General features: G+C 34.8%; 3 protein-coding genes across 8 annotated transcripts in view; 1 reads left to right on the top strand and 2 right to left on the bottom strand.

Annotated features, from left to right (window-relative positions):
* LOC110109114 overlaps positions 1–7,174 on the top strand; it is a 26,877-nt gene extending 19,703 nt beyond the window's left edge. Inside the window, exon 6 of one of the 2 annotated variants that reach the window (XR_002304537.2) lies at positions 7,042–7,174. The gene's annotated coding sequence lies outside the window, so the exon portion shown is untranslated. Of the gene's footprint in view, positions 1–1,679; positions 1,885–7,041 lie in introns of those variants that run through there. The other variant, XR_002304538.2, reaches the window with a different exon arrangement.
* The window catches only part of LOC110109112 (protein ENHANCED DISEASE RESISTANCE 2), a 20,625-nt gene extending 10,455 nt beyond the window's left edge, over positions 1–10,170 (bottom strand). For all 3 annotated transcript variants that reach the window (XM_028692014.1, XM_020840028.2, XM_028692013.1), the window contains exons 1-20: positions 9,557–10,170; positions 9,210–9,284; positions 8,627–8,680; positions 8,441–8,506; positions 8,294–8,355; positions 7,603–7,643; positions 7,340–7,429; positions 7,214–7,260; positions 7,038–7,138; positions 6,125–6,220; positions 5,983–6,047; positions 5,830–5,901; positions 5,572–5,718; positions 5,157–5,473; positions 2,879–2,942; positions 2,611–2,786; positions 1,697–1,798; positions 1,554–1,604; positions 1,309–1,452; positions 1,119–1,214 (exon numbers count right to left, since the gene is read on the bottom strand). In XM_028692014.1, coding sequence (XP_028547847.1) covers positions 1,119–1,214; positions 1,309–1,452; positions 1,554–1,604; positions 1,697–1,798; positions 2,611–2,786; positions 2,879–2,942; positions 5,157–5,473; positions 5,572–5,718; positions 5,830–5,901; positions 5,983–6,047; positions 6,125–6,220; positions 7,038–7,138; positions 7,214–7,260; positions 7,340–7,429; positions 7,603–7,643; positions 8,294–8,355; positions 8,441–8,506; positions 8,627–8,680; positions 9,210–9,284; positions 9,557–9,682 — 1,992 coding nt within the window. In that variant the 5' untranslated portion in view covers positions 9,683–10,170. The remainder of the gene's footprint in view (positions 1–1,118; positions 1,215–1,308; positions 1,453–1,553; positions 1,605–1,696; positions 1,799–2,610; positions 2,787–2,878; positions 2,943–5,156; positions 5,474–5,571; positions 5,719–5,829; positions 5,902–5,982; positions 6,048–6,124; positions 6,221–7,037; positions 7,139–7,213; positions 7,261–7,339; positions 7,430–7,602; positions 7,644–8,293; positions 8,356–8,440; positions 8,507–8,626; positions 8,681–9,209; positions 9,285–9,556) is intronic.
* A 1,719-nt stretch (positions 10,171–11,889) lies between these two features.
* On the bottom strand, positions 11,890–16,938 carry LOC110109113 (UDP-xylose transporter 1). 3 transcript variants are annotated; one of them, XM_020840031.2, is made up of 8 exons: positions 16,872–16,938; positions 16,005–16,175; positions 15,012–15,196; positions 14,860–14,927; positions 14,170–14,302; positions 13,903–14,064; positions 12,845–13,117; positions 11,890–12,181 (listed from the first exon to the last, which is right to left on the bottom strand). In XM_020840031.2, exons 2-8 carry the CDS (start codon positions 16,123–16,125, stop codon positions 12,077–12,079), a joined length of 1,047 nt encoding a protein of 348 aa, XP_020695690.1. In that variant the 5' UTR covers positions 16,126–16,175; positions 16,872–16,938; the 3' UTR covers positions 11,890–12,076. The 3 variants fall into 3 exon arrangements, with proteins under 3 accessions (XP_020695690.1, XP_020695689.1, XP_020695691.1); XM_020840030.2 differs by having other exon boundaries at positions 11,890–12,187; XM_020840032.2 differs by lacking the exon at positions 16,005–16,175 and having other exon boundaries at positions 11,890–12,187; positions 16,872–16,919.
* Positions 16,939–18,569: the final 1,631 nt, after the last annotated feature.

An 18,569-nucleotide genomic window follows, 5' to 3' on the forward strand; every position in this document is an offset into this window, starting at 1 on the left:
TTTGAGCCTCAAGTTGAGACGATCGCTTTGTTAACCGCCGGATTCTAGTTGACTAATCATTTCATTACTTTTGTTTAAATTGTTATTTTAAAGAACTTACAAATTTAGTTGTAACGGATTGCCTAAGCATTGTTGACTTCTAAGATCTCTCTTGAGTTTTCAATTTTGAGAAGCTTTAAAATTATTTTTATCATTGCTCCAACAAACTTTATTAATCTCTAAGAAAACAATTCCTGATTTCACATCACCTGATATCAAGAAATAGAATTTTAACAACATTTGTAATCATGCACGTCACCTCCAACAACAACAACATCATCATCATCATCAAGCCTTTGTCCCACTACGTGGGGTCGGCTACATGAATCCGTTTTTCTCTATTGTGTCATGTTAAAAGTCAAATTCTCGTTTAAATCTAATAAAGAAAGATCATTTCAAATATTTTCTAACCATGTCTTTTTAGATCTACCTCTACCTTTCTTAATAAAAGTCAAATCTAATACCTCTACTTTCCTAACCGGGTCATCGAAAGGCTGTCGTTTTATGTGACCAAACCATCTACGACAACTCTCTCTAATCTTATCTTCCATTGGAGCTACTCCAACCTTTTCACGTATATGCTCATTTCTTATTCTGTCTTTAAGGGTAAAGCCACTCATCCATCTGAGCATCCTCATCTCTGCAACACTTAACTTAGTATTATGCTTCTCTTTTAATGGCCAACAATCTGCACCATATAACATTGCAGGTCTCACCGCCATCTTATAGAATTTTCCCTCAAGTTTGAGAGGGACTTTTCTATCACACAACTAGCCCGATGCATTCCTCCACTTCAACCATCCAACTTGAATTCTACTGAGGAAATGCATGCGTGCCATAGTTGTTAGGATATGAAATATGAAAGAAAGATGCACAGAAAAGCAGAGAAAAGCATATGGATTTTACATGATTCAATGAATTTTAAATACAAAAAGGGTAGGGCAACAAACAGAAAATCTACAAAAATAAGGCAACACTCTTAGTAGAGATCATGCACCACAAACCATCGACAATTTATGCATGGATAACAATTTGATATTCAATGGTTGAATTTTAAATAGAATATGCATCTACTATACCTCAAGGTAGTTTCGCCCACTAAAATAATTGATTTCCAGAGCTTGACCCAACAAACATGCTTTCTTTCCCACACTTTGCTTCACTATCCAGGATCCCTAGATGGCAAACAAAAGACATCCAGCATAAAAATCATTCACCTCGCTACAGAAAAACATTTGAGAAACAGAACATTGTAGCAAGCACTCTTACTTTAGATATATATGGTATGAGCTTAAACCTTGAATTCTTGTATGCATCATCGCCCTTGACATAGTTTGCTAGTATAGGAACATTCTCCAATGGTGTATCCAGCATGTAATAGAGAGCAAGACTATAAGCAGTCAAACCTGGAACCTGATTTGAGAAGCAATATTAGATCTCTCGATCTCGATGGTTTGTGTTGTAGGAAATATTTGCTACTTTTACTGCATGTTTGCATTAAAATATTGGCTCACCTGTATGTTTATGATAAAGAAAAAATTACTGCTTCCTTGATCTGCGTATCTCTGCTAGAACAAAATTTTGTTCCATCAGAAAAGATATTCAAAATATGAGCTTTCATGTCCATTTTGTGGATACAGATAAAAGATAACAGCACCTGAACTATGCCCCCAGCTCGACTAGCTAGATCATCCTCACGCTTATCAGATTTCAGCCAATCAGCAGCCACCATTTTCATCAAAGTAGTGCTTCCTTTAATCTATTAAAAAAATATCAGTTTGTAAACAAAAAATATGTTTTTCATATTAGTTCAATAGGCATATAAAACTGCGTAATTCTTATCCACCATCTATTTCTGTTTTGCTTGTTGAGCCACACGTCATATAAGATTGATCAGTTCGAATAGTGACTTGCCATGACTCTCTTAACATCTTACATATATAAGCTTTTACGGGACAGCCCGAACCGGCTCAGGAGGGGCCGGTTCAGACATATAGGAGGCAGGTTAAGCTTCCTTCTTTAGGGGCCACCGCCTAAGCAAAGTGCCCCCCCCCCCCCCCCCCCGGGGGCGAGGGACCTCGGGCAGCAAGTAGAGAGAGAGGGCGGTTTGCATGAGGAGGCTATTTTGAATTTATTTTATATTAGGAATCTTTTATTAGGTGGGGTATTTAAAAGCATGAGAAGGTAGGGTTAGAGTTTATGTTTTGATTATTGTTTCTCTTGGAGTTCTCTTAGAGGCTTTGGGCTCTAGATTCATCATCTAGAGATTGAGAGAAAACGATCCTCCTCTCAAATTGAGGATCAATTTTATCTTTGCTTGTTTTTGCCTTTGGTTTTATTCCTATAATACAATCTACTGTTTTTTATTGTTTTCGATCTTGAAGTTTTCTTACTGTTTTCACGAATTATTGTTAGGGTTGCTTGCAAACTCAAGTATTTTCCATTAGGGTTACTTGCGAACTCAAGTATTTTCTATCATAAGCCTCTAAAAGGAACATACAAATAGTAAAAGTACTTAACAAATCTTGTTAAAGTTTAAAATATAGTCAGACATGGGTCAGAAAATGGTACCTTCTTATGATCTTTCAAGTAGGATTCACTACGAACTAGAAATGTTGAAGGATCTGCAGTGGTCCAACTACAATTAGTGGTACAGGTTGAGTCGCTTGGAAGAGTAGTCCCATAGCTATAAAGTTCTGTACCATTAATCGAAGCTTCTTTCAGATCAAAATAACCCTTCCTTTGACCTACAAAGCAATAGATGAATTTGGCTTATATTTACAAATGAGAAAGGTAAAGCACATCATGTTTGTGAAATTTATGATAGGTAAAGACAGACCTGAAAGATCTTGTAACTTTTTCACTAGAACTGCTGCTGTTGATAACATGGTATGGCGTTGGTCCTTTGTCAATTGACATGTTAAAGAAACATGTCAATGCTTTATTTTGTTGTTCATAAATGAAATATGTAGATGTAACTGACTAAGATTTCGTTTGAGATAATTTTCTTATTGATTTTTAAAATAGTTTTTTAGTAAAGAAATTTATAGTTAAAAATTTTTTTGAACTAAAAAACTACTCTAGAAAGCAGTAAGAAAGATATCACAATCAAAGCACAAGTTAACAGGTTGTCTAATGTGTTCCTAGGGAACTTGAGAGACTAGAATCAATGACAACTAATGAAATATGAAAGATTATGAATAACTGAAAAAATCTTATGAGCAAGAAATTTTTCTTGCTTTCTTAAGAAATACTATTCGAGTGATTCAAATGTCAACTTTAGGCTAATTATATATATATATATATATATATATATATAATACTCATCTAATATGGTTGTTTATTTACGTTCTAATAATTTCTAGCTTGCCTTATTAAGGTCCAAAAGATATGGTTAACAAGAATCATCACAAAGTGATAACTATAATTATGAATGAATGCCAATGAAGGTATGAAAAGACATTACCAATGTGAGCTCTGGAATTTTGTACTCAGACTCTTTTGAGAAAATTTTGGTGTTTCGAGTCAAATTTTAAGAAGTCATATTGAATTGTAAATAAGACGCTATTTAAAGATTTGCCCTCATTATTTGAGGACTTTATGATCTAGTTTTAAATTTTTTATAGGCGCAACCCACTATGGTTAATTACCTTTACCGATTATGAGAGTGAATTTTCGTTAATATTAGTTGTTAGAAGCTAAAAGCTTAGCATATAGTAGTAGTGAATTTGGTTTTAGATTGAAAAATTTTTCCACCATAAACCTAAACCAGATGGTGGGGCAATGAAGGTGAACTCAATCAAAATCTCATTGTTTCAACATCCCAGGTTTTTATGGACCACAATCTACTTAGTCAAAAAAATTAGTTGACCCAACATCGCCAAATAATCATTATCAGCAACCATGAGTCACTTTATCCAAAGGAATCTTATAAACCTGGTGTGGTTGTTTATCTAAGGGCATATATTTATATTGACCTTAGCTAACAACTAACTTTATGCTTTATTAAGTGAACAATATAATTTATTACTCAAGGGGTTTTTATTCATCGGAGAAATCTAGCCTTGACCATAATTTAATAGTGTCATTTTACAGCAAAATCACCCAGTCATAGGGGTTTGGCTATAACCCTTTATCTATGGTGTCATTTAATGACAAAACAATCGATTAGAGAACATGTGTCATATCTTTAGTGGCTTGAGATATTTGAGAGTGAACATATCAATATAGTTGTTCTTTGTTGGCTAAGGTTGTTGTCAAATTTGTCACCATTGACAAACACTTGCAGAGGAAGAATGCATTTTTGCTTTAAATTTTAAAGAAATAAATTTTATTTATGGATTTCAACATTTTGTAATCTTTTTTGAGATTTTTATATTTTTGTATGAATGTGGCCCTAAAATGATATCTATTAACATTTAGGAGCATTTTGAAAGGCGTAATACCCCTAGGATAATATTTTTTGCCAATGCGGCTATCATTGGTGTAGTTGAATGATTTTATTTTGAACTTTAGCAACTTTGTCCGCTTACTTACAAGGGAGCGTTCAAAATTGGTTGTAAAAGGATTTACTCAAATATACGAGATTGATTTTCGAGCATGAATTGCTGAGATTAACATTGCCCGAGTTATTCTCTCTTATTGCTAAGGTTGGTTGGCCACTTTATTAATTATATGTCAACAATACTATTAAATCCTAGCATCCCTTGGCATTTTGATCTCATGACTAGGATAGGAATCTGTGGGAGGCTCACCTATTAAATCCTACCCGTCCCCTAGCATTTTGATCGCACGGCTAGGATGGGAATCCATGGGAGGCTCACGTATTAAATTCTAGCCATGCCTTGGCATTTTAATTCCATGGCTAGGATGGGAATCCGTAGGAGGCTTACTTGGATCACGCTGATCTCCTTCTTATTGGTTATAGTTATTTTCTTTCAGATATGAAGTATAATAAAGCTCAATGACAGTTAAAAAAGTATGAACAAAAAGTTAAGTCATTGAAAAGCATTCAAAACCTATTGACCCTTTCTTTATGACTTAAAATCTTCCGCCTTCACCATTATATATGTCCATTTGAAATCAGAATAAGCCATGAAATTTATTCAAGTAAATACCTGGGATTCGGCATCCTCTTTGGGAGGCCACACAATCTCTGATTCATCACAATCAGATTCATCAGGTAAGTCAAAAAATTCATCAGCAGCATCATTAAGTTGAACAATTGATCCACCCATGTTGGCATGTTTGGGAGCAAGGACTTCCAAATCGTCCTCAGAATCATCACCCTTAATACTATCAGCACCCATCTTGACTTCCTCCTTGATGTATTCCTTTTCTTGAGCAGATAAACGTTTCTCTCTTGTTCTTTCTCTTGATGAGAAATTGGAGAACAAGTAATTTCCATGTTTTGCTTGGAAAAATTCTCTCAAAGCTGCCCAAAAAATAAATAAATTATGTATTGAATTCACAGTTGCAATTTCAAGATAAAGGTTGTGATACAAATATAATTAGATAATATCCTATCTGCACCTGCAACTCTTGCAAGCATCTTGATTGTTATATATTTTGATGAAGAGGTCAATGAGTAAGGCTTCCAGATTCTCCAATCAATAGCAAGAATGTGCTTGACAACAGCTTGTTTTCCTGGATTTGATGGAGATATTACATATCCTCCACCTATGTAAAAATACAGAAACTTATTAATTATGAAGAACTTTGCAGGTTTTGGATAACTCTACAGTCAGTTTCAATAAAAAGTTTTAATTGCTAAATTTAAGCACAAATTACTTTTAAGGGAGACACGAATATAGCCTCTCTTCGGTTGACAGTCTGGATGGTAAACAGAGTGGTATACTATAACTGCAACAACATCCAAAATTTTTTAATGCGCAAGAAAGCTTGAATATTTAAAAAATCCATCATTTTTTCTAGAGGCAGTACCATATGTTCCATCATCTTCTCTCCTCCAGTAACGTCTTAGCAGTAGATCCCTTCTTTTCATTCCCCTGAAAACCTCTTGGTGTTTATGGTGAAGGTCCACAATGTGAGAGAAAATAAATTGGGGAAAAGTTTACAATCTAACCAGGGCAACCAATCTCCACTTAATTTCTTGTGGATAATATCAGTGTGACCATCAAGATGTTCAACCACGCTGCCATAGGCTAGACAGAAATCCCATCTGCAAATACTTCCTTAGACTTGTGTGGGAAACAGGAAAAACTTAATTCAAATAGAGCGAAATAGAAAAAGAAGATAGACGCATAAAAACATACAAAAGATTTATACATGTTTATTCAATTGATGCTATGTTATGTTGTAATCATTGTAGATTTCACTATGATTTGAATGTAGAGAATTACAATCCTAATTTTTTGACAGGATACAAAGATAGCATCCCTCGCTTTAGAAAGAAGGCCAATTCACAATTAACGAATGGTTTATGGTGCCGAATGTATATACAATGCTTTATGGTGCCGAATGTATATACAATGCTTTATGGTGCCGAATGATGGCCATTAAAAGAGAAACATAATGCTAATTTAAGTGTTGCAGAGATGAGGATGCTCAGGTGGATGAGTGGCTTTACCCTTAGAGATAAGATACGAAATGAGCATATACGCGAAAAGGTTGGAGTAGCTCTAGTGGAGGATAAGATTAGAGAGAGTTGCCTTAGATAGTTTGGTCACATAAAACGACGGCCTTCTGATGACTCGGTTAGGAAAGTAGAGGTATTATATTTGATTTATATTAATAAAGCTAGAGGTAGACCTAAAAAGACTTGTTTAGAAAATATTAGAAATGATCTTTTTTTATTAGATTTAAACAAGAATTTGAAAAAATATTCATGTAGCCGACACCACGTAATGCGACAAAGGCTTGATGTTGTTGTTGTATCAAAATGCTAGCATAATTTTCAAATATCATTTCTTATTATTTCTATACAAAAAAAATCAAGGAAAGTTTAGTAAACTGATATTTTCAAACGTTTGTCTTACTCAGATCTTGACGGACCAAAAGACATCAATGTCTGAAAAATGGCTTCTGACGGTCCATCGACCACACCTACAGCCATTATAGCTGGATGATCATCCCAATGCTGAGGAATGAGAATTCATTAGTGCTACAGAAATATGAAAAAATAGTGGCCCTGTTACTTGAGTCCAATAGTTACCATCCTAAGAAACTGTGCATTTTTTGCCTCTTTAAAGAGCCTCAAGCCTGCAAAGGAAGCAATAATTTTGAATCCTACTTGGGTCATGTCTAGATAGAAAATAAGGACCAAGGTTATCACTCTTACCATTTTTACAGTCAAAAATTTTCCATGGTGATGGTGCAATAACATCAGAGGCCATCCTCTTAGTGTGCCCAGTTGAGAAAACTGTCCAATCTATGATGATAATGAATTCAATTTTAGAACCAAAATAGGCACCTTAAACTTTGAATGATAGCTTGGACTTCACTCAAAACATAATTGAACCTCTGAATTCTCCCCACTTAATGAGCTAAGAGAGGGAGATAGCTCACAGAACAAAGAGTTGTGTAGATGTAAGAGTAGTGTACCTATGGAATGCAGACGAGTTCTACCTCTAGCTTGGACTAACCTGCATTAATCACAAGCCAGAAAACAGTAAGAACATTGAATAGCAGACTTCTCGTTAATGCCCAGAAAAAAAAAAAAAAGAATTAGTATCATTAGTAAAGGGTAATTAGATAAAGATTTGCTTCAGTGAATAGAAAAGTAATATGTTAAGTTGGTTCAAGTGGAACCGGCTCAACCGGCCCAGCAAGGACCGGTCCAAGTCTACAGGAGGCGGATTCATGTCGCCTCCCACTTAGCCGCCTAAAGCATTGGGGCCCACAGCCCTTCCTGGAGAGGTGAGGGTTAGGGTATGATTGATTATTGTTCTCTTGAAGTTTTCCTTGGGATCTTGGGCTCTAGATTCATCTAGAGATTGGGAGAGAACAATCCTCCTCTCGAATTGATGATCACTTATATCTTTTCTTGTGCTTGTTTTGATTTGATTTCTATAAAAATATCTACTATTTTTGGGATTACTTTCATCAAAGCTCTTGAATATTTCTCCTTGTTTTACTGATTATTGTTAGGATTGCTTGCGAACTCAAGTACTTCCCTTTAGGGTTACTTGTGAACTAAAGTATTTCTTATCATAATATCAAGTGGAACTATTGTTCTCAGCAACCTAAATTGAAAATAAGGTTTTAAATCATTTAAAAAATGGCAATACACAACCTGAATGATTGGCGTCTACTCTTCGAGCAATGAACATGTTTGGTTCCATTGCTTGGGCTTTCCTGCAGCTAGAAAAAATAAATGTTTAGCACTAGAGACCAGATACGATGATTTGGAACAAATTTAGCAAAGCATGGGAGACAAAACCTTCATTGCTGCTTCTTTTAACGATTGAATCCACTTAGCTGCTTCTTCTGAGCTTCGAGCACCCAGCTGCAGAGTTTGAAGCAAATCTCAAGCAATAAGTTGAGGATTAGATTTTTTTTTTACGCCCTCATTTGTGGAGATATCAGGTTAGTAACAGTAAGGAATTATTATCACATAGAAAATCACCTTAAGTTGATCATTGTGATTAGAAGAATTGTAAACTGTAAAAATGTAGAAAACCTGAAATTGCGAGCCAAATGTAAGTTGAATAGCATAAGATCATTAAATAAATTAATATGAAGCTCCTAAAAACGGAAAATTATTAGGTGCGGAGGCCGCACATATCTCTACGTCCGAACATCCACTTAAAATTTGACACGTGGAGTGCACTTTGGTTGCACTTTTTTATGCGCTTTACCTGCACTTTGGTTGCGCTTTGACTGCTTTGTTGCGCTTTTTTATTGTGCTTTATATGTGCTTTAGTTGCACTTTAGTTGTGCTTTAACTGCTCTTTTGTTGCGCTTTTTTATTGTGTTTCACTGCGCTTTAGCTGTGCTTTTGATGCGTTTGGCTTAAAGTTCCGCGGACACATTAAATATATAAAGTAAAAAATAAATCCAACGTGTTCACTCCACGTGTCAACATTTTATTGGAGTCCGGGCGTACCTCTACATCCGGTCTCGGCCTCTAATAATTTTCCCCTAAAAACAGACAAAACATAAGACGACAAATATCTGGATGAGGAAATTACAATAGGGTGTACTCTTACATTTCTATGGAAGCTCTCTCTTCCATTATCAGCGACCCGTATATAGGAATCAATCAATGCGGTTTTTAGAGGTTCCTGAGAAAGAGAAAAATTGCAAATGAAGCACAAAATGAACTGAGAGTCGAAGCAAAGAGGATAATAGAAATAATGATTTTATATAAGGTAAATAATAATTACAAGACAGGCAGACCAAAAGAAAAAAAAAGTTAAGGAAACTCCATTTCTTGCGCTTTCACAGATTATGTCCATTTGTATTCTCCATCAAATACTCCAAAAAAGAAAACCGAGCTCTCGTAATCAAAGCAAAACCAACCGACCAAGTAAAACGAGCAGATAGAAAAATCTACCTCCCTATTTGATTTGGGTATGTTCTTATAGCAATTGAGAAGGTTCTCCTTCAGAGCAAAGTATCTTTTCCTGGAAGACTGCAGACCGAATCGATTGGACCTGATTAGATACAACCAGCCCTCCATTCTCGATCTTCCTGCAAGCCGCTCAGATAAAGCCTTTCCTTCCTCTCACCGCAGCTCCGAATCCATTAACCAAGCTTTCTGATTTCCTGGGTTCTTCTTCTGTTGAGAATCTCTCTCAGCAGAAGAAGAAGAAGAAGACAGCGACAATGAATTGATCGGAATCGAAACAATGTCGACCTAAAAAATGCAATATTTGAAAAGGATTCAACACGGATTCTCGGAAAGAAAGGGAACGGGCGACCACCTGATCCCAATGGTTGGAATCAGAGGTATCCGAGCTATCCCCCTTCTCCCTTGTCCTTGCAGGTCGCCCTGATGAAAAAGGAAAATAAGAAAAAAATAGAACCCCAAAATCTCTCTCCCCGATCTTTCCTCTCCATCGAATTCGTTTCGTTCTCTCTCTCTCTCTCTCTCTCTCTCTTAGCTGTTCGATCGAAGGAGGGTTTTGAGAGAGCCAGCGAGAGCAGAGCTCGGAGAAGAGGTTGTTGATAGCTCTAACAGTAAATAAATATTTTTTAAGCAAATATTTTTATGAAAAAAAAGGATAAAAGATTAAAAGTACTACATTTTTTATCAAATAAATCTTAAAGTCCTTATAAAATATATATTATATCAAATATAATTTTGATGTACAAAAGTATGAGATAAAATTAATGAAAGATTATATAAAATTTCTAAAAACTTAGTTAATTTATAGGATTGTATGAGATTTGGGGAAAATATTTCCATAATCTCTATCAGATTGAAAATAAATATAACTAAATCATTAGACAATAAATTAAATAAAAAAGGAATAGAGAATATAACACAAATCAAAATAAAAACCTTTATAAAAAATCCTAAAAGCACCTAAAAGTTAGGAGGAAAAATATTATAGAAAATAAGGCATAATTATTCATAAAAACTAATATTAAATACAAATTCTTTACAAAAAGTACTTATAATAATAAAAAAACATCAAAACATCTTATATTGTATTTTTTTTTTCTATTTCAAATATGTTCACCGCATTTATTTTTATGTTCTTAGATAAAATCGTCTTCTACCATCCCAATTGGAGCCAAGTTTTGTCGTGTACAAATGATTGGACCTAAAATTTTTAAGATTGAAGATTTAATTCTTGTATTTTATGTTCTTAGATAAAATCAAACTTATGTTTGGAGATTTTAATAATTCTTCTTATTGATTTATGGATTAGATAATTGCACAAATTTTGAACTTCAAAGTAATATAGGCTTCGTTTGGGACGACTTTCTTTTTTGCTTCTTAAAGCTGCTTTCTAGTTAAAAAAAATTAACTTTTGTACTAGAAAGCTGCTTTAAGAAGCGGTTAAAAAGCTGTCCCAAACGAACTCATTAACACAAAAAAACTAATGATCAAGAAAGTTATATCATGAGACTTAGGCTTCGTTTGGGACGACTTTTTTACTGCTTTCTAAAACGAAGTTTTAGTACAAAATTTTTTATTTTTGTACTAAAACTTCATTTTAGAAAGCAATAAAAAAGCCGTTTGGTGGCTTCGTTTGGGGCGATTTTTTTCATGCTTTCTAAAACACCTGTCTAGCATAATAATTTTTTGAATTTGAAATTTGTGCTAAAAAATTATTTTAAAAAGTAGTATGAAAGCTGTCTCAAACAAAACCTTAAAAGATGCTCAAAGACATATTTATAGTCATTAGTTGCTTAAGAAGCTAAATGTAAGTAGGCTGACTATAACTCAAGATTTAATTAACAAAATTTATAAAGGTAAAAAAAATTAAAAAAAGAGTTAAATCAAATCCATAATTTTTGTATATAATTTTTTATCATGAATTTCTAAAACTTTAGGTTGAAGTATCAATAAATGACCCAACCCTCTAATCTAACCTGGACTCGACCAAAAAAATTCAGATTTGGGTTAACCCTTCAATAACTGGGTCAAATTTGGGTTCGAAATTCCAACCCACTTATTAAATGCGTCCAATTTTAGGTTCACTCACAAACACGATTAACCTGAAAGGGACCCATTTAATTAATATTTATTTACTTAAATTACTTATTAGCATGATCTTCTCATTTTCGATCACAAAATATGACCTAGAAGCTCATTTTGACATCCTAATTTTATTGGAGGGCAGTAAATTGAAGAATGTCATGGCTAATTTAAATAAAACAGTTCGATTATTAAAAAAAAATAAAAAAATCGAATAGGACATCAATGCTAGCACATAATCCAAGCAGAAATGGCTGCATTGAAGCAGCTAAAATTAATATATTTTTTTTTTCAAAGTAACATTTCAGTAGCTAATTATTCAAAGAATCAAAACCATATACATTGGATCAAACAATAAAAAATAACATGAATTTATGTAAAATTGAAGCTTCAAAGCTTCCAGGCTCAACTAATTAGACAAGTTCAGGCAAGAGAGTTCTTGTTGGCTGAGAGAACCCCATTAGCTTTCTTGGCCTCATTGTTCTCTTTGTCATTAGATCCCAAAAGTGGAAACTCTTCATCCTTCATCTGTGACTATAAAAGGAAGCTATTGTCATTATGTGATACATTTGAGAAATTATGATTGTAAATTATAAGAAACTCTACCATTATAGTAAAACATGCAGTGGTAGCAATAAGATGTAGCCATCAATTGGGCCAACTCAAAAAATTTTTTATGTGCTTTGTGTGTTTATCTTTTTTTTTTTTGCTTTATTTGCTCCCAATGATTTGAATTAAATCTCACTTAATTCTCTAAATTAACGTATTCTAGCTTGCAACTTAGGAGAAATTATTCTGTGCAGAGACCGAACGCAGAACACCATCCGGATACCAACCAGAATGCGCTTCATCAGCGATACCGAGCACATGGGTGATGTGGCACATTCTGGTTAGTCTCCGAACAACGTTCGGCATCCACACATAATAATTAAGCGCAACTTAGGATTCATTTGGGACAACTTTCTTATTGCTTCTTGAAGCAACTTTTTAGTATGAAAATTAAATTTTTTGTACTAAAAAACTACTTTAAAAATTAATAAAAAAGCAGTCCCAAATGAAGCTTTAGCATTGCCTTTACAAGTAATGCTAAATAATCAACATTGAGCTAGACGGAATTGGTGAATCCATTACTGATTCAAAGTAAGGATGTTGTATTTAGATGGAAGCAAAAAGTATATTGAATATGTCTACCTGTGACACAGGCAGTGCGTTGGCTAGCAGCTTCTTCTTGCTCTCGTGGACACAAAAGTAAGAGTAGAGAGCCATGCCAAAGATGGCTACAAGAATTCCAATGATGTTCCTTGTCGTGAAAGGATCATGGAGGAGGGTGTAGCCAAAGGAGAGAACAAGGCATGTTTTCAGATGGCCAAGCACCTGATAAGTTACAGGAGAAGTAGTCCCAATAACAAGGAATGTGCTGAAGTTCACTGACACAGCAATCAAACAAGACATTATGATGAATCCCTGCACATCAAACACATTATACTTAGTAGTCGTGGAATAGCACAACTAAGTTTTATTATTATTACTATTTTAAATATGCTAGTGTTAGACCGGTCCATTGGACCAGTCCAACTTATGATTTTGAAGTCTCTGCCTCCTGTACACAGGATCTGACTGCCCGGTCTTAACAGAACTGTTTAGGAAGGATTTTGAAGGGAGTTGGAAGAAAATTAGAATGTAGGGACTGTTTAGAGATTTCCTTTTTGATTGTATGCATGCAATAATTTGTTTTCCTAGGATTAAGGCATCTTGAATTTGGTTGAAATTTGAGAATTCTTAGGTTTAGGTTTCCTTTGGGCTCTAGCGACATCTAGAGAATCGGGAGAGATCGATCCTCCTCTCGAATTGAGGATCACTTGTATCTTGTTTGTTTTTCTTCTTCTATTAGTAAATTTCAAGTGTTTTCTCTCAGATTTCCTACAGTTCTGTGGGAAAAACTGCTGTTCACGGCAGATTTTTGCTCTGTTTTCCATTATTTTGGGTTGTTTCCTATAGTTAGATTTGTGTTTTTAAATTATTTTTTTTAAAAATAAATCAAATTATTTTTTAAAAAAAATAAATCAAATTACTTTTTTAAAAACTTAAAATAATTTTTAGGCCTTTTTTATTATTTCCAAAAGAAAACAAAAATAAACAGTTATCCCAAACAACTCCTAAATTATTTTTTTTCAAATGCTACAAAGTCATATGTAAGTATGTGCAGTAGGATATGAAAATTGAAAGGCTGAGGTTAGCAAAACTTGTACCACGACTACTGAAGAGTAACTGTGGGAAAAAACATTCTTGTTGGTGAGGCACTTGTCTACAAAAGGGCCGGTAGCAAATAGGATAGCTGCTTGGTAAGGTGAGGACTGGTACAGCAGCTGGGTGGATGAGACCTTCAGTTTCTTTTGTATTGTGTTTGTCATCTTTGTATAAAGTTAAAGATAAAAGCAAGCTACAGTACCCTTTAAACAAAATAATCATTATAGCCTTCATATTGTAAAAAATGAAATAAGGACAACAAAGGATACAATTTGCCCAACGCATGTTGTTGCTATTGCAAGGAGAGACAGAATGGATCCCAGGAGATTCAGCTTAAGATCAGTGATGGATGCAATACCAACACCAAGGAGTAGGATGAGAAGGGATATCTTTATGCTCCGGCTACAAACAAAATCATAATGTGAGATTTTTGTACTAAAAAACTGCTTTAAGAAACAGTAAGAAAGCCGTACCAAACGAAACCTTAGTATTTAGATTTGAGCACAAAACACTCACACTCTTTGTTTTATCATAGCATACTTAAAGTCCATTTTATCAAATTCATGTTAGCACAATGTTGATTCTTCAGCATTAAAAGCTTATAAATGCAATACCCATCCTATATAGCATATAAAATGCAAATGCATTTCTACGACAGATATCTTGTAAAAGAGGACGTTTGCCATTTAATAAGTCTCACTGTGCGCTCTGATACAATTCAAATTCACTGCATATCCTTAAACTAAGGCTTCGTTTGGGACGGCTACTGCCTCTTAAAGCAGTTTTTCAGTACAAAAATTTTAATTTTTAAAATTTTTGTACTGAAAGGCTGCTATAAGAAGCAGGAAGAAAGCCGTTCCAAACAAAGCCTAAATTTCATGCAACAATTCTCATGCCACTTAAGAACCGAGCAAGCATTAAATGTTGTGTTAATGAACACGAAGCTTTATCACGATCACCTGAACTTCTTGTTGAGGAAAACTGTTTCCAGCATGACAGTGAAAGGAATGATGGCCAGTTTTGTCATCTGCAGGAAAATGGTACTGAAGATCATATAGATAAAAACTCAGAAAGGAGGGCTATTTGATCAGGATTTGGCTGTTGATCAAACCTGGTAGAAACCAATAGAATTGAAGCCAAGACTGAGGTTGAGGAGGCCAATGGAGGTGCCATTGAGGAAGCCAAAGAGGACAATCGTGCGACCGTCAATGGCTTTCGGCTCAAAAAAATGCAGCCTCTGTGCTACATGAAGAGTGCAGAATGTCACCATCAAGTGCCAACTTGTCAAGGTCGTCGCTGTTCCATCCACACACCAGATAGTTTCTTAGATGAAAAAACAAAATCTCAATTTGAATCAGACAAGTTTGATTGAAGGGAAATATGATAAAAAAGGAATTTCACTTTTTCCTACCCCATCAGGGCTCCAACCTGAGTCCTACAGTCTAACGCAAAATGCACAAGTTAATTATTATTTAAATGTGTTTCATGTGACAACTAGTTAGCTACAATAAACCCATAAGATATATGTTGATGGTTCAAATTTATTTGCCACATTAAGGATTTGATTATTCTGAACTCTTTGAAGTAACCATGACCGTCTAAAAAGAGAATATTCCAGGGTTGCTCCGATCATTTTTGAATAGTTTTGATCAGGCCTTACATTCATTGTAACTCAACCCAATTCAAATAAAATTTAGAGGTTAGGCGCCTAACAATCTAAAACAAATATAGTTAACTAAGCCTTCGTTTGCGATGACTTTCTTACTGCTTCTTAAAGCAGCTTTTTAGTACAAAATTAAAAATTTTGTACTAAAAAGCTGCTTTAAGAAGCAGTAAGAAAGCCGTCCCAAATGAAGCCTAAGTGGTTTGATTCATTGTTGATCCAAACCATAGCTGTCCTAAAGTGAAATGTAGCAAACCTAAATACAAAACTCTCCTAAAGCTCCATGCACCTTAAAAGATTGAAATATATAAAAGCTTAACACAAACATATGCTTCTATCATGCATATGAGAACAATAACTATTTGATGAATGATATAATGAGAAAAGAAACATTACATTTTAATTCACCAATGAACTACTAATCTAGTAGGAGAGACAAACCAAAAGGAAAGCCGAGGGAGCTCATAAGCGCCTTGTTGCAGATAACAATAGCAACTGATGATGCTACTGAGAGAGCCAGCGACCCAACCACGCCCAGCTGAAACCCAGATCCCTCCACCATCTTTACCTCGCTATTTTTTGTTCTTAATTTTCCAATATAAAAACAAAACCCTGAAGTAACCAAACATCTAAAAGTCAAAATTAAATATCATTTACTCTACTTAACATATACCATAAAGCAATTAGGTGGTATTACCTACCACTTTCCAGGATCAAAAATAAGGTAGTTGGTTCAAACCCCTCTACAAATATAACTATTCAACCACGGTTGGTGCAATGCTGTTCTAAGAAAACTTACAAGGCAATGAACTCCTTAATTAATTCATAAATCGTTTGAAAAGTACACAGCTATATTTCAGTTTTAGGCATGATAAAGCAGATCCAAGTAAATGGATATGCAAGACAATGCAACAAGCTATCGTCTTTGAATGGAATTATTGCAATCAAGAGTTGTCATATTAGGGATTTAAACTGAAAACACAAAATCAAGATTGTTTAGACGAAGAAAGAAATATAAATACAATCAATCAAAGGTTAAATAGAGCAAGGGCCTGATTAATTATAGGAAAATTTTAGCTTAGAAATACAAAGATTTGATTGCTGTTCAGTATATAATTTCCTAAATCAGAACTATGTAATGGATCTTTTACTGAGCTATAAAGCCACGATTCAGTGTCCATCTAGCTATAAAAGAAACAGTCAAAAGTACTGTTTAAGCAGCGAAAATCATGAAAACGACTTTCCGGAATTCATAAAATCTGCAAAAAAAATTAAAAAAAGTTGCGGAATTCTTCAATCAAAGCTTACCTCGATACTCCCTCCGAGCTCTCCCTCACTCTTTATCGACTGCAAAGGTAGAGAGAGAGAGGGGGGGAGAGAGAGAGAGAGGAGCTCTTGCCGGAGAAGAGATTGCGCCCATTTATGTTCGATTGGGGAGGCGCGTAGCAATTAACGGCGTTAGTGAGAGTACAGAGACCGTCCATTGTTGGGGTCAATTTAACGGTGACGGAATCTTATGAATATTGTCAAAGAAGTCCATTATATCTTGTAAATTACACTCTTTTTAATCATTACCTGCCAATTATTAGAAGTTTTTTTTTTATGAGCCCTTTTTTTTTTCTATTGAAAGGAAAAGATCAGGAGTCAAATTTAGTTAATTGGATGATTTGACTCCTCTTAATCATTTCTCTTATTTTTATTATTGTGTAATTTTACATTATTAATATAATTGTGATTGATAGGAAGCTTAATTTTACATTTAAAACCTCCATTTTTAGTTAAAATTTGCAAAATATTTATGGTTTGATAAAGGAACGATGACATCTTCATCATCTTAAGTGATTCCTCTCAGCTCCATAAAATGTTCACTCTTCTAGCTGTCGTACTACCGAGTAACTCTTTCCTCTCCTTTATGCCAAAATGTTCTTTATGATTGTTCATTACTTAGGAGCTCACCTTTGCCATGAGCCCATGAGTATTTCTCTAACTTATTACCCTTCGTTCTTCATGTCCTTGTATTCTACCTTCCTAAAAAAATCGTCTTTAGGGGCTATTTGGTCGCAGGATTTAGGCTGGATTTGAGGCAGATTTGAGTGAAATCCAGCTAAATGGCCTAAAATGCAAAACCAAATCTCACTGCATATGAAAGCCGTCGTAGATGGAAAATTCCACCTTTTCGCACTAAATCCCGGATTTCCTAAATCCTGTTTTTTTTTTGTAAGATTTACGAAATCCGTTGGCTCGATCCACTCGTTAAATCCGTCCTATAGCCAAACAATCACACGGGATTTAATAAGATTTTTCATGAATGTTACCAAACAGTTTTAATCATTTAGGCCCCTCAGGATTTCTGAAATCCGGATTTAGTGGATTTACGAAAATCCTACTTAAATCAAATCCTGGGTGCTACCAAACAACCCCTTAAAATTTCATTTGTGTCATCGAGGTGGTAGGGATAACTTGATCAATTAGATTTTGATCAATGCTTAATGAATATGGATGTGGTATTATTTAGATTCAAACCAATTAGCAATTCCTTCATCCCTTGTAGTACAATTCATCTTAAACATTTAAGCTAATTATCATTCTACCTTGCTCTATCCTTCAATGAAAAGGCTTCTACATTAAGCTCTTCTTGACTTCTGAGTACTTCTTCAGTCAATCAAATTATCTTCTTTAGCCACTCTCTGAACTAGCAGGATAAAGTTTCAGGCAATTTGTAAGGTTCACTCCAAACTCCACAGTTCACCAATACTTTAAGGTGGAAGATAACTACATTCCACCATGCATATAATGAAAGAACAGTAACAGTAACAGTTCAGTTCATTTGGGAAGGAAAGGATAGCTCAGATCTGTTGTTTTTATGGCTTTTAAGGATATTTTCTTTTAGTTTAAGTTAGGAAGGAGGTTGGAATGGTTGTTTATGTTTGAAATAACTGGGAATGCAAGCAAAGTAATGTGCCACCAGCTTCAGCAGCCCATGCTGTTTGCTACAGACATGAGACC

Source organism: Dendrobium catenatum, unplaced genomic scaffold, assembly GCF_001605985.2.
Source record: "Dendrobium catenatum unplaced genomic scaffold, ASM160598v2 original_scaffold_103796, whole genome shotgun sequence".
In the NCBI taxonomy this organism is placed as follows: Eukaryota; Viridiplantae; Streptophyta; class Magnoliopsida; order Asparagales; family Orchidaceae; genus Dendrobium; species Dendrobium catenatum.